The sequence below is a fragment of the Fomitiporia mediterranea genome, assembly GCF_000271605.1.
Source record: "Fomitiporia mediterranea MF3/22 unplaced genomic scaffold FOMMEscaffold_3, whole genome shotgun sequence".
NCBI lineage: Eukaryota > Fungi > Basidiomycota > Agaricomycetes > Hymenochaetales > Hymenochaetaceae > Fomitiporia > Fomitiporia mediterranea.
This window is the reverse complement of record NW_006760388.1, coordinates 4,124,090-4,142,598: the sequence shown is the minus strand read 5'-3', so window position 1 is coordinate 4,142,598 and position 18,509 is coordinate 4,124,090. Positions and strand designations below refer to the sequence as shown.

The window sequence follows — 18,509 nt, the reverse complement described above, 5'->3', positions numbered from 1 at the left end:
AGCTGTCATAAGCTGTAGGGTAGGCTTACAACAAGATCTTAATATCTTAATTTAGTAGTTTAAGAAAAAGTAGTATTATATACTTATAATTTAAGACACACAGGTACAGAGTTTTTAGAGAACTACTAAAGACTAGAACACTTCTACTGAATTTCAAGAGAGACAAGCTTATTGAAAATCTTAATTACATAAAAGTTATAAAGGAAATGTGTATAATAATACATATTGTTGATTTAAAATACTATATACACTATTTTATTTGTTTGCTTGTTTTTTTCTTCTCTTTTTTGGGTTATTATATAATAAATACTTTGTATAAAAAGTGTAATTTATATTAAATAGTAGAAACAATGAGTAGTAGTAGAAAAGCTGATAAGGAATGCCAAAAAGTAGTAATATCATTGTGCTGCTGGAGGAGGCGGCGTCATACCTACTGGCATTCCTTGTGGAGTGCCAAATCCGGGAGGGGGTGGAGGCATTGGCATTCCTTGCGGCGGCGCCCCAAAACCGGAAGGTGGAGGTTGCATGTTCATCATACCAGACGACGGATTGTATCCTGCAAAGCCCGGAGGTGGTGTTGGGACGCCTGGCATTCCCATCGGCATTCCCATCATCGGAGGAGCAGGACCGAACCCAGGCGGAGGAGGTGGAACGCCCATGCCCATGCCTGGTGAAGGTACGGGCGCAGGTGCGGCAGCAAGAGCACCGGCGAACTGACCCTGATACGGTCCTGGAGTACCATACGGAGGCGCAGCAGATACAGGGCGTCCTGGCGCAGCGGCAGTCACACCTACAGGAGCTGCAGCTCCTGGCCCGAAAGCAGCAAGCGCATTGAGCGTAGCGGGAGGAGGACGAGCGCTAGCTGGAAGGGCGTTGTTTTTGCGAGCTTGGGCAGCAAGAAGCCGTTCGGCAGGTGTGCCGTGTCTCTCGCCCTTGCCATCCTTCTTGAATGCATATTGGACGGAGATAGCCTTGTTCATGAGGAATTGATTGTTCATTGCCTCGATTGCGGCGTCGGCAGATTCGAAGTCAATGTACGAGACGAAGCCGTAACCTTTTGACTTGCCTGTTGTCGGGTCACGCGCGACCTATATAAGACGACCCATTGAGTAAACACCGTGTAGACAAAAGGAACAGTGCGCACCTTTGCAGTAGTAGCGAGCATTCCGAATGCGCTAAAAGTATCATAAAGGAGCCTCTCGTCGAGATTTTCATCCAAGTTGCCCACGAAAAGATTCGCGCCAACATCTAACTGCTTCTTATCCGAAGAAGCCTACGCAGAAAGAGCAACGTCAACACTATCATAACGAAAGACAAATCCGTACTATATACGCACCTTGTTAACACGAATAGGTTTCCCCCAAAGTTTTATTTGGTTCATGATTTTACAGGCGTATTCCGCGTCCTCTTCCGTCAAGAATTCGCAGAAACCGTACCCCTGATGCGCCATTGAGATACGGTCCTTCGGCAGATGAACATTCACTAAAGTGCACAAGACAAGTAAAGGGAACCAACATCAGAAGAACATAATGAAGACGCACCCACTGGACCCGCCTGCAACATGAGCTCCCAGATGATCGCGTCCGAGACTCGCTCATCCAAGTTTCCCTACAGCATGTGAGGATGGATGAATCTGAGCAGTGCTGAGGGACGCACCAGGTAGACAGTAGCTTCTTGATTCCGGTCATCCTGTCTCGACATAGTATAACAATAGTTCGTGAGGCCGACTTGGCTGCGGAAGGGAGCGAAAGGATTCTATTCTATTCTACAAGTTGCACAACGTGAATGAATGGAAGTCTCCCGCACGTGATGGATTACCGAATTAAGGAATTGATTGCCACGAGGCTCAGTACCCAAATGTATTGTTCCACTTCTTCGACGTTCGTCGTCTACTGTGTAAATGCAATCTCAATCTATGGGCTGAAGTAAACTCGCTAGCGATTATTATGAGCATATACGTTGTGCTGTGCTGCTATTTCCATACAAGTCCCTTGTGACGAACAACTGTTATCGAGGCCGATTCTACCGGCTCGTGACCCTGCTGCATGACCTCATGTTCATCACCGTCTCGACCACGTTGAGAGCTTCGCTCCGGCACTCTGTTCTTCGTCCTCGTCCACCACCTCTTATCGTTACTCGTCGGCAATTGGCAGCGAAATGTCTAAAGAATCTGCAAAGAAAAAGGCCAGGACGGACGAAAAGTACCAACTATACTGTCCGTACTTGCCTCGCGTTCATGTCTTTAAAGTATTGCATCTGATACGCTCACAGATTGGCCTGGTATCCCAGGCCGCGGTGAGCCGATTCGGCTCGCATTTGAGGAGGCTGGTGCATCTTATGAGGATGTGACCTATACTCAGGGTGTCAGCGCACTGACGAATTTGATCAAAAATGGAACTCACTTTGCCCCACCGGTCCTTCGCCATGGTGACTTGGAGATTTCTCAGTTGCCAAATATCATGCTCTATCTTGGTCAGAAGCTTAAGCTGGTCCCAGACTCAGATGAGGCCAAATATAAAGTCAACCAATACTTTTTGACAATCATGGAGTGGGTACTCTGGTTCTAACTATGTTCCACTAATATCATACATTCCCGTATTGTCAAGTCTCCAAAATGAAGCGCATGATGTCCATCACCCCATTTCCGGTATATTTTTATGAATATTGTCAATTTTCAGACTGCTGACTACTTTTATTAGTTGCTCTTTACTACGAGGACCAGAAGGATGCTGCCAAGGAGCGTGCCAAAGACTTCCGCGAAGCACGTATCCCAAAGTTCTTTAAGCATTTCGAGACGGTTCTCTCAAAAAACAAGGAGGGCAAAGGAGAATGGCTATATGGCACAGACCTTACATATGCAGATCTTGCACTGTACCATCTCGTTGAAGGGGTGCGTTTTATATTTCTCTTTCATTCATTTATGTCTTTTATGAAAACGAATTATTAGTTGCTATTTGCCTTTCCTCGTGCTGTCGGAGATATTCTGAACGATTATCCGAAAATCTTTGACCTTCATCATCGAGTCAAGGCTCGTCCCCGTATCGCAGCTTATCTCGAGAGTGATCGTCGTCCGAAGTTCTCCAATGGTCTGTATCGCCATTATGAGGAGCTTGATTCACCCGAGAAGGATGTTCCAGGGAAGGGAGGAAAAGAACAGGAAGCAGACTGAGGGATTTGCAGCGGATACAACAAAATGAATTGTTTACTTGAGATTTGACTAAAGAATGTAGAAATGTACTGTCATACTTCACTGTCGCTCTCAGAGCTTCCGAGAGCCGCAAGGCACTGAAAGAGTTACTATCTATAGACAATGTAGGGGCGAAAACCGTCCAAATGCAAATGATTTTGTTTCGTTAAATCTCTTACTCCGGCCATTCACTGCCTTGGTTATTAATATAAAATGTCCATAAGTTCCTGTGTATACACAATTTCCTAGAGATAATTGGTTACCAAGGCAATGAAGTTACTGATTAGTTACTAAATATAATACATAGCGATTATAAGTCGATATAGCACAATTATATATACTCCATATGCAACGTGCAGGTTAGCCAAAGAAAACAAATTGTCTGTAAGTGCAAGTAAACTGTAAAATAGATAAATCGTTGACACTTCACGTGGATGGAAACGAGAGTGCAAGAACGCAGCAAGAGAAAAAAAGTTCACATAATTATGCATTCCTTGTGTCTGCGCTTAGCCAACACGCCTGTCTTCCCATGCTTCCCTTTCGAGTCTGTCTTCTCCATCCCATCACCTATTTCAACAGAATTATCTGCCTCTGGCAATCCTGCATTCGTGCTTGGCATTCGCAGCCCGTCCGACATATCATCGGATGTGCTCGTTGTCTCTTCCGAAGTCCTCTGACTTTCCCCGTTCCTCAGCACGTTCCGGGTCAGCCTCTTCTCTTTTGCTTTCAGCTCCTTCTTCCGCTTTGTCATCGTGTCCACCGTTTTCTCGCCCTTATCCATAGCGAAGCTTTGTATCCCCATCTCATCAAAGGTGGAGAACCTTGCTGATACGGGGCGCGAAGGCGACCGCGATGTCGGTACGGATGCGGAGTTCGCATTTCCGGCAGCATAGCTTAGAGGCGAGCGCCTCCGCATAGGGGGTAGGAAACCGTCAAGGCCAACATCCGAGATAGTTCTTCGCCCTGCTCCAAGGCTAGTAATAGGCCCTGGATCAATGAGCGAAAACCGTCGTTGTTCCGGAAACTGTATAGGTTCCAGCAATTCGTTTGCTTCTGTCATCGAATTCAAAGCAACGGTCGAATGCCGCCTCGCATCATATATAGAAGTCGGCGGTAACGAAATGTCACGGCCGGTATCAACAGGCTCAAATAGCAGTGTCGAGTTTCGAGCTGGGCGAGGTTCTGAGTCTTCGGGAAACGGAGGTGTAAGTGGACGTTGTGGACTGCTAGGAGATGATACGAGTAGGGCGGGTTGGTCTAGATTCGATTCCGGTATTTGTAATTTGGGAAAAGCAACGGGAGAAGGTAGACTCTGTGTTTGCTCTGGCTCCGCTTGTGGTGGCGTGGCATTTTCCAACGTGGATTCATAGTCAGGCTGAGAGGACTGTATTCCCTAGATCCGTATTAATAGTGTGAGTATGGCTATCCAGGAGCAATGAGTGGAGCAGTATGAATATGCAATGGCGTCAAGGAAATGGATGAAACCAGCCATGCGAATGACGACGTATACAAAAAAACTCACGCTTTCCTGAGGCCCTGCAGACGATGAGTTTTCGTCTAGCAGCAAGTTGAGCCTTGAAGTTGAATCATTATCGACATTGCCGTTCTCCACACACACTGACGTGACCCCATGTGCGTCGACGGAATTAACCGACTGGTGAGGAATTTCTGTCAGATCTAGAGTCGTTTTTTGTACAGACGATCGATCCTCCTCCTCCTCGTCTTCGTTTTGTGACACGTCTCCTTCTTCACCGCTCGTTTGGCAGTCCTTCTCACCATCTTTGCTTGACGGTACCCCAGACTCCGAGTCCGACAAAGACTGAGTGGAACTAGACAACGTCTCCTTCTCGAGCATTGCTTGTTAAGCACGCGGGACTCGGGAGTCGAGTCGACCAAGAGGAGTGGAGCAGTTTGGGAAGTCGGAGGCAACGATCCCTGGTCAGTCATACACGCGAGCTCAGAAATCACGACAAGTGCTGTGCGAGCGCCCCCGTCCGCAGTCTCTCGGCCATCCCACGGCGCGCGCGTTCTCGGCAGTCCTGCTGAGTTGAATCTTCGTTTTATGTCATTGTTCAACTGTCAAGGTTATAATTGCATACAGTGGCGCGCTGGATGTTAGCCGTACGGAGGCAAAAAGGAGTTGCAGCTGTGCAAACTAAATCCAATAAATTTCCTAAACGAACCTAGCTCGCTAGACTAAGACAGACCCACCAGTAAATAAATTCTGCTGTGTAATAAATGCGATAATGTGCTTCTCTTTATTGTACACATGCAACTTTTACTTGGAATCCGGGTTAACACCTGAGGGCACCTTATCCCACTTCCGAGGAGACATTGCAATATTTCATTGAACTTGACACACGGTATACGATTTGCCGTGCCTAAGTAACAGGCTGGGTTCACAATTCTATTCAAATCGTTTGAGCGAATTTGCAAGCTAACTCGAGTTTCCCAGATACGACTAGTATCGGCGTCCCCGCCAGGTCCTGTCCGTCAAGGAATAACGTATTTCATAAACAAGGACTCGAATTAACACATTACTCTGTATTAACACTTACAAAGATAGACATGATAGGGACTAGGAAATGTAACCACATCACACGATCCCGTAGCACTACAATTCCTAATCAACCACTAACCTCGAGCGTCATAGCCTCGATAACAACACCCATCTCTGCTTCACGCCATCTCCGCCCAAGCACCTTACTCGGCCGTCGACTTCCAGCTTCTTTAAATGGAGTTCGACACTATGTGCAGCGGGCAGCCATAGATTCTCTGGATAGTCCTTGTAGATTTGGCCGACGATATCCCATATTGTCCACGCAGAAGATCCATCATCTCCGTTGTTTTTGGTTGGTGGCCCACTGTTAAGAACTTCTATGATTTGCGATTCACGTTCCAAGCGATGCTTGATATAAGTAGCAACAAGTCCAGGCCCGTCTTCGACAACTGGTCCATGGCCTGGGTAGATCAATTTGAAATCCGTGCCAGTACCGCTGTCGTTGCGACGTGCAAGTAATTGTTGGAGGCTGTGTATGTACATGCCGAGGTCCTCAAAGACAGCAGTTCCCTGACCAAGGACGCTATCCGCCGAAAAGAGGACATTCGGTCGTGCTTCCGTTTCATCCCTGCTTCTCAAAAGTAGACATATCGAGTCTGGAGTATGTCCAGGTGTATGGATGATCTCGAGAGAAGCAGACTTATCCACCGTTTCAAGTTGTTGGAAGTTTTGTAAGTCATGTACGACAGAGCCAGAGGGACTCGGATAATATACGCCTTTCGGGATTCTAGAGAGAACGGACTGTAGGTCGCGCTCGTCGCTACAGTCTATTGTCTCCGGTGGGGAGGGATATTTGTGTATCCGAGGTCGAACGTTATCCATATCAACATTGTTCTCCCCATGAAGATTCTGCAGCAGTTTCAGAACATCCGGAACGCCGCCATAATGATCATGATGTCTATGTGTTATAACGATGTCGGACACCAAACGTCCTGGTTGCGAAGTTCCATACACTTCATCTCGTGTAGAGAGTAAGGCACTCTCCAAGATAGGTAAATATTCTCCCCGGCCTTCTCCTGTGTCAATGAGTATAAATGGAGGACTTTTGCCGACGAGGTATGTATTTGTTCCTTGCAGCGTAAATTTTCCTGGATTCTGTAAGTATAATCAGTAGGTATAGAGCCTATGTATGGAAGGCATGAATTTACCTGGCCAAGAACGCGAACGACATGGCTGCTCAGCTTTGTGAGTCAGCATCATCAGACGGATCACAACACAGACGATAAATCCTGCAGACGTACTCTTGTTACGTTTTGCAGGGATTTCAGCACCTCCATAGTCAAAGGGAAATTCGATATTAGCGCTTTTCGGGAAAACCCAATATTAATGTGCCGACAGTAGTAGGTATAACACAGAGAGAGTAGTGCTGATGTCCGGCAGACGTCTTGAAGGTCCGCTTACCCGGTTATTCGCAGATAACCGAATCAGTAATATGTATTCCGCCCAAATATAGAGAATACACGCTCAGTCAATATAATTCCATTAAACTTAATAAAATTATAGCAAGGTTGATGTGGAACGGGATTATTGTATCAAACAAAGTGATCAGTAGACAAAACTTGAATACAACTAAGTTTCAGGCCAGGACGGCCCACTTTGGGTGGGTCTTGAAGAGATACTCCGTACTGTGTCTCCTGAAATGGTTGGGAGGGGACGATACCGACGTTCTCCACTGTTATTCCCCATCATATCATGGTCTTGCCGCCCAAGCACTCCATTAAAATGGACACCTGCTCTTACAGGTACAGATGGACTCGGGTCTCCAACCTGTCCAACCAATGATTGAGAAGCTTGCGAGGTGGATGGTTTGGATGGTAGCACAGTATGAGTGTCCCGGGTACGAATAACTTGCTGAACAAACGGAGTAACAGTGTGATATCCCTCCTGCGGTGATGCCTTTCCAATTCGACGCCTCTTCATATAGTAAAATCCTCCGGCCAAGGAACCAACAAATAAAACCGCAGCGACAATGGGTCCGACAATTATCCCGACGTTTTTCTTTTTCGTATCGCTTTCCTGTGACAGATCTGTTGGGGTGGTTGTCGGGCTACCCGAAGCAGTGCTGGTAGCATTAACATCGTCAATGCCATCATCTGTCCTGTCAAAGAAGTTAACATTATGCGTGTTAGTAATGTGCAGGTGAACTGACGTATATATTATCGAATCAAGAAGAATCAATGCCTTTTGATCCGCAAGACCGACATCGATCTGTAAAGTATGCGTAGTATTCGAAAGGCCTGTCTGAGAGAAAACAGGTGCATCGAAGACGTATGTGGTATTCCCATCTGGGCTTTGTTGGAAAATGTTAATTTTTTCATCGTCAATGGAGAATGTCATATCCGAATTTCCATCCGGCGATGTGAATGATCTTGTTAATATGCAATTGACATACACAGCGATTCCTGAACATGAATCATGTCATAAAAATCAAGTAAGTATTCGGATCGGATACTTCTCACCAGTAAATCGCACGGAGGCATGGATTATTTGTCCTATTTCGTTATTCGTAGCCGTATTGTTCGGGTTGAATGATGCATCATGCCACGTTCCCATCCAGGCACTGCTCGGTGGACTTGGTTTAGCAGTGCATGGAATGCAGCCGTTTCCCTGCTGCCATGCACCCTGCGGAGTGTACACAACCTGTCCTCCAGTATTTGGGTCGCCGTAAGTATCATCAATCGTAACGTTGTTTAATCGCGCTGTGGTGGCAATAGGACGAAATGCTAAAGAAAACAGCACAACGAGCAGTACGTCCAAAAACCTGTGGCGATAAATTCCGGGTAAAACGCAAGTATGATTAAAGAGCACTAAGCAGCTTACTTGTGTTTCGATGCTCGCATCCCGAATAAGAGGGCTAGATGCACCTTCAACAAGCGAGCATGGATGATGGGAGCGAAAGAGATGTGTGCCTCCGGGATTAGATGGAAACTTATAGATGGGCGCCGAGCATCAGTTGAACATCATAATTTTGGCTGAACTTTGTCGTGTTTGAAACAGGCAGACCTGTTCTTGGAGCTCGTTATCACATCCCGCGGGTAATACATCCACCATCGAAGCCACAAAAGAACATTGTGATTGATTCCATTTCTTAAAGTAATAGTCGATGTGTGATGAAGATAATGAACACATCATTCGATCTAACTTGTCAGGTCAGGAAAAACCGTTACTGTCGGTACTGGGGGAAAGACTTGGTCTGGCTACGTTACCGGAGGAATGCAAAAGTAATCGTTGGTATCCGAATATTACGGACGTCGTCAAGTGCCTTTTCGACAGGTGATTGAGAATCAGATGTTGATGGTTGCTCTATACAACGTTTAAAATAACTCACTGACTTCAAAGAAGGAAAAGAGTTTCCACGCTTACCGCAATTGCTAAGTTATTTACTGTTGCTGTTTATGTCGTCCGAGAGTTTAGAGTTTCACATAGCACAACTGAGCTTGCAGGCGAGTAGATTGCAATTAAGCCGTGAGATTCTACCCTGCAGAAAGAACATCTGTTCAGATTCTCTGCTCCATGTTGCAAAACAAGAATTAAAGACTAAGGCGGTTTGCTGTGTGAATACTGTCAAATCTATGTCTGAAACTACGAAGCCTTGGCTGCTGGCTGGAGGCCAAATGTGACAGGGTTAGAGGCATGGGCTTATAGATGCATCTATACAAGCACACTACGTAGTGCGGTCGATGAGCTCCTGATGACACAGTCGGAATGTTCTTCCACTAGATGAATATATCCGACTGTGAAGATGTATCCAGCGCATGCCTCGATGGAATAGAGAGCGACGAGTGAAATCGTATGCACATCGAAGCAGAGTAATCGGCGAAGTTGTATGTACCAGTTCGCAACCTGTGTGATCCTGGAATTCCCTAATGCATTATGCATGACGTCGACCAGTCCACCTTCGCAAAATGTGCGGTGTCAGGTATATTTATTTGAAACTTCGGATCCCTGATACGAGCTTGCAATAGGAGATACGGCCCGCGAATGTTGCGCAGAACTAATTCCTTGCTCGAAAGGTGTAATTTTCCCGCTGACGTCAAACCCAACACATTGATTCCTCTTTTTTCGATCCCGCTTTAGATAAATAACGAAGCCGATGACGAAGCCAATGATCGCGACTATCACTACAACGAGTCCGGCAACCAGCGCCTTATTCAACCGATCAGCACTACTCGGCGTGGCAGCATCCGGAACTGACGAAGGTGATGAACCGGTATCTTGTTCTCCATCATCCACTCTTTGAAGATATCCCGTCATTTGACGTAAGATTGAATGTCGCAGTGTTTTACTTACGTGTATATAATCGAATCAAGTAGAATCATTGCCTTTTGTCCAGCAAGCCCCGATTCCATACGAAGAGTATGTGAAGAATTTGAAATCCCAGTCATGGAGAAAACAGTGGAATTGAAATGATATGTCGTGTCCCCGTTCGGACTCATTTGGAACACGCCAGCCTCAGTGTCGTCAAGAAAGAACGTCAGATCCGTGTTTCCGTCGGGAGAAGACGCCGACCTCGTTAATATACAGTTGACATATACAGCGGCACCTTAATCATATCAGATCGGGTTTTGCCAAATGCGAAAGCAGTATGTCTCCTCTCACCAAAGAATTCCACCGATGCGTTGATAATCTGTCCAATGGCATTGTTCACGCTGGTGTCGTTGGGATTGAATGTTGCGTCGTGCCACGTTCCCATCCAGGCATTGCTGGAAGGACTTGGTTTAGCAGTACAAGGTCCACATCCATTTCCTTGCTGCCACGCGCTTGACGGACTGTATACGATTTGATTTCCGGTTATGGGATCTCCATAAGTGTCGTCGATAGTAACATTGACCAATTTTGTTAGGCCGGTCGATAAGAGGCTTGCAATAAGAATGAGCAACAAGCTCATATCCTTGTGCACGTCTGATAGAGGCGTCAATAGATGGTGGAGGAATAGTTTGATGGGAACGACCTGCGAGCTCAGAGACTGGCGAGACGCACATTCTCTCAATAAGACAGTGCGGGGATCTGAGGAGCGTCCTCACAGCGTTGTCATGTAATGCGCTGGATATCATCCAAGCCATCACTATCCGTGATGCACACCGGGACTAATTTTCAATCCGTGCCAGCATAGAGAACAACAGTTTCTGAAAAAAGAAGAGAACGACGAGTTTGATGTTCGATCACATCGTAGCGATCACTTGCACGGAGTCCGTTGTATGCCGGTGGCGCACGAGAAACCCGAGATGTTGAGACGAGGCAGTGTTAAATCGGCAGGGTGGGACTATTGACACAAGTCCCGACGTTTCGATAGTTTATACCTGTGGCTAACGTAAATGGCAGAGATAAGAGGGAAAATAAGAGGCCCATCAAAAGGATAAATCGAAGCAAGGCAGACTCCTCAGACAACCCACAGTGAGAGAATTTAAAAAACGGACGGACAGGATCATCACGAAAGTATTCGTCATCGGTGGCTCATGCACGTCCATTATGGGATCTCTTTGATACCCCGCCTTCACCCTGACGATCATGCCCTTCTTAAGCCGAATCGGATCTGATGATTGTTGACTAGGCAGCCGAGCTTATTCGTCTGGGCACTGGCACTGTCCGCAAGAAGGACAGATTCTGTTACGGTTGTCAACTGAGAAGCACCTTTAGGAATCGAAGAAGATAGTAGTGGTGTTTTGTGGTGACGTATCACTCGTCGCGTCTGACTTGGTAGGTGCCGTTTGATCTTAGTACGCAGGCGCTTGTTAGTATCATCGTGCGGCATGTGTCATGCAACAGAGAACACTGCCTGATCTTGTCTTATGCAAGCCGTTCGGGCTCTTTTAATCCAGGAGACGAATATCGCCACGGTCTTATTCTCCCTCAGAAACCGCAGACTTTCACGGGCTAATGCTCTGAAATTGTCTACAAGAAACACAGAAAGATACCAATAGCATGTGACAATAAGATATGCGACGCACCGCACCATCTTGGTATGCAGTGCAAGCTTTTTTGCAGTCCACCAAGTCCACAGCTAGTCATCACTCCATCACTCCGTCTTCTTCCCCTTCCGCAACTCCTTCTCTGCTCCGCCGCCAGCAAGCCACAATATCGTAAACAGCACAAAGCCCGTGCTCGTGCTGATCGCACCGGCGTAGTACGGCCATGCCGCGCTCAAGAAACGCGGATATCCGTCATGGCGCGGAGGTACAACTGGAACAGTAAGTGCGCTCTGTAAGAACGTCCACCCTTGACGCTTATAATCGAGTACGAATTTGAATACGCCATGACGGTCTGGGGCGCGGAATATTTTCGTATACTTCCCTTGGCATCGGCTACCAGTACATGTCTCCGAAGGAAGTGCAGTGCGTATGTGGGGGTCTAGCATTGTAAACTCGAGTTGCAAATCGTTCAGACCGGAGTATGGCTCCCATTCACCATTGTCGGGGTTCCATCTACTAACACGCACAGTATACTGCACTTGATCGTTTACTGTGTACTGGTCAGGTAAACCTGCTGTCTCGTTGGCACCAGCATGTCGATGGAAAGCCTCATCGATGCGCAGGACATTGGTCTCCTGGAAGACCCATTTTGCAATATCCTGAACAAAACGAGCATTCCCGTAATCTTTCTTCTTTGTAAACGTATTCGAAAACAGCGAGATTCCTCCCGCAAACACTGCACGGCCATTGCCAGTTCGAGTCTGGAAGCCTGTGACGAGACCGAGTTGACTACCCGCCCAGAGACCCTCACCGCCTTTATCTGCTGAGTCGACCACAGCATCAGCACCATTGTCGCTATCGGTATCCGTCGCAAAAGATTCCGGAGGTGCGCGAAGAATAGGCACGACAAGTGGATTGAGCCCGAGTGCATGTGGTGCGCCATCAAAAAGTACAGGAGGGATGTCGGAGGAAAGTATGGGGTGATTCTTTGGTACTGGTACAGTTATCAATGAATGCAGACCATCACGTTCAGGGAAGTGAGAAATAAGAGGCGTGTGCGGAGGTGCGGGAATGAGCGAGAACTCAGATGCAAGGGCCATGAGTGGTGTCTGAGTTGGCGACAGAGTGAATAGGACGTTAACACCCGATGAGATGAGGGATACAATGGTCTGAGGGGTTATATCGGGAGCATACGCTGCACATGTTGTTAGGCAAGACCTGCAAGTTCGTTAAACGATGTAACGTACATTTAGTTGTCGGTGTAAAGAAAATGACATGGTTAAATTGCGGGATGTCATCCTCGACAAGTAACGGTTCCTTTGCCTTTGGGTCACGAAACGTCAGCTTAAATCCACGGTCTAGAGTTCGAGAATGTCAAAATGTTAGCATGGACGAGAACGTTACATACAATGAGACTTGCCTTCAAGCCCAGCAAAGAACGTGGAATACTGTGTCTTGTCCAGGTCCTTCTCAAGTAGGACGAGTACTGAGTCCCCAGCCGCCGACTTTGCAGTCACGAAATGTAACAGATTCACCAAAAGAGCGACAGTGAAAACGAGCCAACGCCTCATTGTCGCCGACGTTGGTAGAATGATGATATGCAGTAAGGTAAGGCTAAGGCTAAGCTGTTCAGGACGCGACGTGTCTACGTGTCGGGTCACGTGCTAACTGCGCAGCACATAACAAAATACATCAAAAAAAGAAAACGGTGCATGCTACAGCGTTTCCGGAAAACTATGAGAGTCGCGTCGTTCTTTTTTTTTCCTTGCCACCTGCCTTATTTGGCAGGTGACTTGCCAAGCAACATACACATAGCTTGCCATACAACAATACAGTACTGTACTTGCCTTCATAAGAGTTTTCAGACACTCTCTAGTATTATAAGACTAAAATAGCAAATATATTAGGTTAACAGGACTGTCTTGGAGGATGCTAGCTTCTTAACAAGAGTGGTACAATCATTCAAACATGTAACAACAAAAAGGAGGTAATTCTGTCAATATCATAGAGGGGAATTGTATTTGAAAAGGTTCAGCATGTGTTTTAATGTATAAAAAGGTGTATATTAAGTGGAAAAACAGTACAGAGATTTTGTTTGTGTCTAAACAGAAAGGTGGTTGAAGTCACCTGCCAAATGAGGCAGGTGGCAAGGGAAAAAAAAGAACGACACGACTCTCATAGTTTTCCGGAAACGCTGTAACTAAGGAGCAGCGAAAAGAATATAACAGCACATCCCATAAAAGCCATTAATGTTAGAGTTCTTGACCTCACCCACATTCGCCTCCACAATGCTTCCAATCCATAGAAAACAGTAACGAGAACTTAGAAGCATAAACAAGGAAGGAGTCAGGACCAATCTACGTGTCCACCAACCGTCCCATGCCTCAAACAGCCAGAGGAGCAGGGGTATTTCAATAGTGTTCGCCCCGAGAAACTGCATAATAAAGAAAGGAGCAGCATTCTGGAGACGAAAGAATATCTGAGTGTATTATAATAACCAACCTAAAAGCGCTCGTGCAGAATATTGAAGCGCAAGATCATAGGAATGTTGCTTCACTGCAGCCACCTATGCTGATGTAAGCACAAAAAATCAGATCAGAAGAGACGGGAAGAAGACCCACAAGCTTTTGTTGCCTAACCTCCTGTAAATTACAATAGCGTTCTAGCTCATACTCAAAAGCTTCATCGTCTAGTATGCCCTGGTAGTTGTATTATTGACATTGTTAAGTTGAAGGGGTTTGAAAACTTACCAAGTACACAGATCTGAGGTAACAGGTTTGATATCCTCCAATCAGTTGCAATAGCTTGGAATGAGGATGCCTATACTCTCTGTGTTGTAAGCTCCATTGCCTCCATGCAAAGAATACTAATCGTAGCACCGGTGGAAACCATCACTTTTATGGCACAAGCACATAAATTTGCAGAGCTTGCTAATGAGCTATAGGTCTAAGCAGCACAACAAAGGCACCACATATTCTTCTATCGAATGCAGCGACAAAGGATCAAGATGAGAGGTGGCAAACAACGTTGCAGCGTGCCGCATGCCAATGAGGACAATTGAAATTGAAGTTTGAACAGAGACATGTTATGTAATTTAGCTACTACCTACGTAATTCGGACAGTTCCGACGTTACGGACGGAGGCAAAGTTCTGATCGTCTCGACTTTATCACCACTGTGCCGAATGCCGGCTTGTTCAATGTAAACGGTTCTTCAGGCGACCTGGTCCAATGGAAATGTTTGTATTGATCACATAAATCCATGCCTCTCTATCAGAAACAAGAATGGAAAATTAATTTCTCGGCACGATGAATTGGCATGAGGCTGGCTAGGCAAGGCACAAATTCTTCTAATTCAGCCAGTTGCCCCTGAGACCACAAAGACTCTCCTATCCAGCTGACTGCCTTCTCTCATTCTGCTTCCGTCTTCTCAAGTCATTCATGGAGACGCTAACTTTCTCAGTGGATGACTTGAGAGACCAGATAGTCTCCCTTGGTCAATACGTGACGCCGAAGACTGCTGCTCTCGTCGCGGCTGCTACAACTCTTGCCTGGCTTGTGTATCGTGCCATTCGGCGAGTACGTGTCAAATCGCTCATCCGTGGTCTTCCTGGCCCAGACAATCCATCATGGCTTACTGGTATCATCCAGCAATATCATTGATTCGACGAGAAACGTTGACAAAACCTTGCCCCTATTTAGGTAACTTCCCAGAAATATATGATGTACTAAACGTACGATGGCACCAAGAGGCTGTCAAGAAATACGGAAAGCTCTTCCAGATAAACGGCATGTTTGGTGTGAGTTTACGCTGAAGCGCCAGCACATGCCAAGTTGGCTTATTCTCACACTCTCGTCAATACAGGACGAGCAGCTTTATGTTGTCGATCCTCGCGCGATGCATCATGTCCTTGTCAAGGAAAATGCAATTTTTGAAGAGCCTCAGTCTCTCCTTGTGTTTGTTGTTTTCCTATTTCCCCTGTCTATCCTAATTTCCCTGTAATGGTATTGACTAATTGTACAGAATGAATCGCGTTCTCATGGGCGATGGTCTCCTCGCCACCCTCGGTATGTCACTTTTTAATTTGGTAGATTATATACTCTGATCCTACATTTGACACTTTGATACATGATAAGGCAACCACCATAAAAAACAGCGCAGGATACTTAACCCAGTATTTTCTGCAAAGCACATGCGTGACCTCCTCCCAGCATTTTGGCCGGTAACGCAGAAGGTACGGAGCCCTGTTTTTCTCGCCATTTGACAGTGGTTTCTTAAATTCTGAGTAATGAATTTTGCAGTTATGTAAAGTGTTCGAGTCAAAGCTTGAAGTAGGTGCAACAGAGATAAACGTTTATGAATGGGCTGGCCGATCGTCTCTGGAACTTCTCGCGCGGGGAGGGTTAGGCACAACTCTCGATTCTTTGGTGGACGGAGAGGTCAGCGAACACGCCAAGCTTATTAAAGAGATGGTGTACGTAACAGTTTATTCGCATTATCCTCAATAGCCTGAATTCGTGCCGTCTCTCAGACCGACAGTATCTCGCTTGCATGTCCCAATGCAACTTCTTCCACTCGTCTACCCATTCTTCCGGGCCCTCCCCGAGGGACTACGAACTAATATGCTCAAATATTCTCCTTTCCCTTCCGTGCGTGCTTTTCCACGTACCTTCCCTCGGTCTGTGTAGCTGAAACGAAGAGACTTCGTCAGGTTCGAAGGCTCATAGAGATCACCGAACGTCTTGAAACTACCAGTCGTATGGTGTTGCAAAGCCGTAGCGCAGCAGTCCTTAACGAGTTATCAGAAGGCCGTAACAAGGAGTATGATGATACATCAATCATGCATAATCGTGCGAAGGATATCCTGAGTGCCTTGTGTAGAGTCCCTTCTTATTCTAAATTCATTAATGAGCTAACTTCACTGTTCTGTCACAGTGCGCGCACAACTCAATGCACCAGAGTCGGAAAACATGCCATATTCTGAAGTTGTTAATCATGTCACGTAGGATCTTGTATCTCTCCCTTGCTAGTCCCCGTAGCTCATTCTTTTTCTCGCCGGCGGACCCAAGAACGCTTATCTTTACGGCGCAAGATACGACGGCATCAGCTCTATCCCGTTGCCTCCACGTCCTCGCCGCTCATCCAGAGGCACAAGCCCTACTTCGTCACGAAGTCCGAAAGGCAAAAGAAGTGGCTGACCAGACGGAATCAGCTTTCGGAAATTATGACGACCTCATTCGGCTTCCGTTCCTCGACGCAGTCGTTCGTGAGACGTTCCGGATGCACACCCCCGTAAGCTGGATATGGCGCGTTGCCCGTGCACCCACGACGCTCCCACTTTACCAACCAATCCAAGTTAACGGGAAAGGCGGAAAGAAAGAAACCCTTGCTTCCATTCCAATCGCGGAAGGCCAACAAATAGTGATTGGAATTGCGGCCTCGCATCGCGATGAGAGTACTTGGGGATCAGACGCTAACATTTGGCGTCCTGAGAGGTGGTTGTCTTCCTCCCAATACGAAGGAGAGGTCACTGGAGAAGATGAATGGAAGGCCGATTTGCGCCCTGTACCAGCTCAGGTGGATAGCGAGGCGCGATATCCTGGAATTTATTCCGGAATGTAAGTTCTTTCGTCTGTACACCATATCCTTCGTACTCAATCATCGACAGGATGACTTTTGCTGGAGGTGGTCGCTCTTGCATGTGTGTATCTATTCTTCAGATTTTGTCTTCGTAGTTATTCATCCTCTTCTCGCACAGTGGATTTAAATTCGCGCTACTCGCGCTAAGTAGGTTTCCGCCCCGTTTTTTCGCCGCCTGATAGCTCATGCTGTTCATCAATTAGAACTGCAACTCGCTGCGCTCGTTGATCGCTTCGAATTCTCACTATCTGAAGAAGAGATCGTCTGGAACATGAACCATATCGCTGCTCCGACCGTCCGTGGCCGAGAATCAGAAGGCGCACAGCTACCCTTGCGTGTGTCAATTGCTGCATGATAATGATGACTTCAATATGGATACTTTCTTCAATACTATATGCGTAACTCCATTAGCTTTAGTTTGTGTGCCGATCCTGATATTCGAGAGAACTAAAACATTATCGTCCAACCGTGTACTTAAACAAGACGTTAATTTACCTGTCAAATTGCCTGTCTCATCTCTTCAAGTACTTTTGCGTGATAAAGTTCTTATTACTACATCACGAAAAAGTCGCAACACTTGTATTAGATTATAACCAGGTATATTTTATACTTTTTGTAAATTTTGTTGAAGCAATTATATTCTTCATAGGGGTTTTCACAAGTTAATTATAATTTAATGCAAGTATAATAAGAATCTAGAACAATTATTGGAATTACTGTTATTAATTATGATTGTACATATTGTCAAGATATATAAGTGATTATAACATACCTCCCAAAATAATAATGTTAAAATATACTTATTATTTTTTGACAGTATAGTATTCTCTTACAATATATACAAGTCATTACAAGCATCTGGATAGATTGCTTCTGCTTTGCATGCAATTTTGTATCAAATAATTAATAAATGTAATTATATTTAATTATTTAATACAAAAAGATAGTGAATATTATATTATTTCTACGGTCCCAATCCCTGCACCACTAGCAGCCTCTGCCTCATTCTTCTGCAAGCAGAATTCACGTTGGTAAAGGATTAACGTGTCCTTGGGCCATACAAAGTAGTCTTCGTCACCACGCCTTGGTCGTCGCTCAGTCCCTGCGAGTTGAATTGCAAGGTCGAGCAGGTTTTGGAGGTTGAGGCTACGCCTGTGAAACAGGCTTAGAGTGATTTAGCGAGTAACAATAAGAAAGAAAAGATGGACGCACAG

The 18,509-nt window shown here is 46.0% G+C and overlaps 8 protein-coding genes across 8 annotated transcripts; 2 read left to right on the top strand and 6 right to left on the bottom strand.

Moving 5' to 3' along the window:
- Positions 1-344: 344 nt before the first annotated feature.
- FOMMEDRAFT_18426 (uncharacterized protein) lies at positions 345-1,732 on the bottom strand. The gene is made up of 5 exons (XM_007264372.1): positions 1,657-1,732; positions 1,542-1,608; positions 1,337-1,482; positions 1,145-1,273; positions 345-1,088 (listed from the first exon to the last, which is right to left on the bottom strand). The coding sequence occupies exons 1-5, from the start codon at positions 1,699-1,701 to the stop codon at positions 399-401; spliced, it is 1,077 nt and encodes a 358-aa protein (XP_007264434.1). The 5' UTR covers positions 1,702-1,732; the 3' UTR covers positions 345-398.
- Positions 1,733-2,107: 375 nt separating this feature from the next.
- FOMMEDRAFT_104821 (glutathione S-transferase P subunit) lies at positions 2,108-3,327 on the top strand. Its single transcript, XM_007264371.1, has 5 exons — positions 2,108-2,215; positions 2,272-2,548; positions 2,607-2,647; positions 2,700-2,890; positions 2,948-3,327. Exons 1-5 carry the CDS (start codon positions 2,158-2,160, stop codon positions 3,167-3,169), a joined length of 789 nt encoding a protein of 262 aa, XP_007264433.1. The 5' UTR covers positions 2,108-2,157; the 3' UTR covers positions 3,170-3,327.
- A 188-nt stretch (positions 3,328-3,515) lies between these two features.
- FOMMEDRAFT_139473 (uncharacterized protein) lies at positions 3,516-5,398 on the bottom strand. Its single transcript, XM_007264370.1, has 2 exons — positions 4,710-5,398; positions 3,516-4,580 (listed from the first exon to the last, which is right to left on the bottom strand). The coding sequence occupies exons 1-2, from the start codon at positions 5,040-5,042 to the stop codon at positions 3,663-3,665; spliced, it is 1,251 nt and encodes a 416-aa protein (XP_007264432.1). The 5' UTR covers positions 5,043-5,398; the 3' UTR covers positions 3,516-3,662.
- A 436-nt stretch (positions 5,399-5,834) lies between these two features.
- Positions 5,835-7,024, bottom strand: FOMMEDRAFT_132616 (lactamase; the record flags this gene model as incomplete). Its single annotated transcript, XM_007264369.1, has 3 exons — positions 5,835-6,842; positions 6,896-6,928; positions 6,989-7,024. The coding sequence occupies 3 exons, from the start codon at positions 7,022-7,024 to the stop codon at positions 5,835-5,837; spliced, it is 1,077 nt and encodes a 358-aa protein (XP_007264431.1).
- A 2,308-nt stretch (positions 7,025-9,332) lies between these two features.
- Positions 9,333-10,810, bottom strand: FOMMEDRAFT_166512 (uncharacterized protein; the record flags this gene model as incomplete). Its single annotated transcript, XM_007264368.1, has 4 exons — positions 9,333-9,981; positions 10,038-10,290; positions 10,347-10,713; positions 10,772-10,810. The coding sequence occupies 4 exons, from the start codon at positions 10,808-10,810 to the stop codon at positions 9,663-9,665; spliced, it is 978 nt and encodes a 325-aa protein (XP_007264430.1). The 3' UTR covers positions 9,333-9,662.
- An 807-nt stretch (positions 10,811-11,617) lies between these two features.
- Positions 11,618-13,250, bottom strand: FOMMEDRAFT_18422 (Dolichyl-diphosphooligosaccharide-protein glycosyltransferase). The gene is made up of 3 exons (XM_007264367.1): positions 13,077-13,250; positions 12,904-13,014; positions 11,618-12,851 (listed from the first exon to the last, which is right to left on the bottom strand). Exons 1-3 carry the CDS (start codon positions 13,225-13,227, stop codon positions 11,764-11,766), a joined length of 1,350 nt encoding a protein of 449 aa, XP_007264429.1. The 5' UTR covers positions 13,228-13,250; the 3' UTR covers positions 11,618-11,763.
- Positions 13,251-13,850: 600 nt separating this feature from the next.
- FOMMEDRAFT_139469 (uncharacterized protein) lies at positions 13,851-14,687 on the bottom strand. Its single transcript, XM_007264366.1, has 5 exons — positions 14,536-14,687; positions 14,407-14,476; positions 14,278-14,355; positions 14,159-14,222; positions 13,851-14,090 (listed from the first exon to the last, which is right to left on the bottom strand). The coding sequence occupies exons 1-5, from the start codon at positions 14,568-14,570 to the stop codon at positions 14,068-14,070; spliced, it is 270 nt and encodes an 89-aa protein (XP_007264428.1). The 5' UTR covers positions 14,571-14,687; the 3' UTR covers positions 13,851-14,067.
- Positions 14,688-15,088: 401 nt separating this feature from the next.
- FOMMEDRAFT_166510 (cytochrome P450) lies at positions 15,089-17,774 on the top strand. The gene is made up of 13 exons (XM_007264365.1): positions 15,089-15,294; positions 15,357-15,454; positions 15,520-15,611; positions 15,679-15,722; positions 15,792-15,889; positions 15,957-16,129; positions 16,187-16,304; positions 16,367-16,532; positions 16,591-16,657; positions 16,725-17,273; positions 17,324-17,356; positions 17,414-17,442; positions 17,499-17,774. Exons 1-13 carry the CDS (start codon positions 15,096-15,098, stop codon positions 17,648-17,650), a joined length of 1,818 nt encoding a protein of 605 aa, XP_007264427.1. The 5' UTR covers positions 15,089-15,095; the 3' UTR covers positions 17,651-17,774.
- Positions 17,775-18,509: the final 735 nt, after the last annotated feature.

Excerpts from the sequence above, each read along its gene's own strand:
- FOMMEDRAFT_104821 (XM_007264371.1), top strand. The coding sequence starts at position 2,158 with ATGTCTAAAGAATCTGCAAAGAAAAAGGCCAGGACGGACGAAAAGTAC. Across the intron at positions 2,549-2,606 it reads TACTTTTTGACAATCATGGA|TCTCCAAAATGAAGCGCATG; the intron begins GTGGGTACTCTG and ends CGTATTGTCAAG. Across the intron at positions 2,891-2,947 it reads TGTACCATCTCGTTGAAGGG|TTGCTATTTGCCTTTCCTCG; the intron begins GTGCGTTTTATA and ends ACGAATTATTAG.
- FOMMEDRAFT_18422 (XM_007264367.1), bottom strand. The coding sequence starts at position 13,227 with ATGAGGCGTTGGCTCGTTTTCACTGTCGCTCTTTTGGTGAATCTGTTA. Across the intron at positions 13,015-13,076 it reads GTTCTTTGCTGGGCTTGAAG|ACCGTGGATTTAAGCTGACG; the intron begins GCAAGTCTCATT and ends CTCGAACTCTAG. Across the intron at positions 12,852-12,903 it reads CTTTACACCGACAACTAAAT|CGTATGCTCCCGATATAACC; the intron begins GTACGTTACATC and ends CAACATGTGCAG.
- FOMMEDRAFT_139473 (XM_007264370.1), bottom strand. The coding sequence starts at position 5,042 with ATGCTCGAGAAGGAGACGTTGTCTAGTTCCACTCAGTCTTTGTCGGAC. Across the intron at positions 4,581-4,709 it reads CTGCAGGGCCTCAGGAAAGC|GGAATACAGTCCTCTCAGCC; the intron begins GTGAGTTTTTTT and ends ATACGGATCTAG.
- FOMMEDRAFT_166510 (XM_007264365.1), top strand. The coding sequence starts at position 15,096 with ATGGAGACGCTAACTTTCTCAGTGGATGACTTGAGAGACCAGATAGTC. Across the intron at positions 15,455-15,519 it reads AGATAAACGGCATGTTTGGT|GACGAGCAGCTTTATGTTGT; the intron begins GTGAGTTTACGC and ends TCGTCAATACAG. Across the intron at positions 16,658-16,724 it reads GAAGTTGTTAATCATGTCAC|AACGCTTATCTTTACGGCGC; the intron begins GTAGGATCTTGT and ends GGCGGACCCAAG.
- FOMMEDRAFT_18426 (XM_007264372.1), bottom strand. The coding sequence starts at position 1,701 with ATGTCGAGACAGGATGACCGGAATCAAGAAGCTACTGTCTACCTG. Across the intron at positions 1,483-1,541 it reads GTTGCAGGCGGGTCCAGTGG|TGAATGTTCATCTGCCGAAG; the intron begins GTGCGTCTTCAT and ends TGTGCACTTTAG. Across the intron at positions 1,089-1,144 it reads TGCTCGCTACTACTGCAAAG|GTCGCGCGTGACCCGACAAC; the intron begins GTGCGCACTGTT and ends CGTCTTATATAG.
- FOMMEDRAFT_139469 (XM_007264366.1), bottom strand. The coding sequence starts at position 14,570 with ATGTGCTTGTGCCATAAAAGTGATGGTTTCCACCG. Across the intron at positions 14,356-14,406 it reads ACCTCAGATCTGTGTACTTG|GGCATACTAGACGATGAAGC; the intron begins GTAAGTTTTCAA and ends TACAACTACCAG. Across the intron at positions 14,223-14,277 it reads AGGTTAGGCAACAAAAGCTT|GTGGCTGCAGTGAAGCAACA; the intron begins GTGGGTCTTCTT and ends ACATCAGCATAG.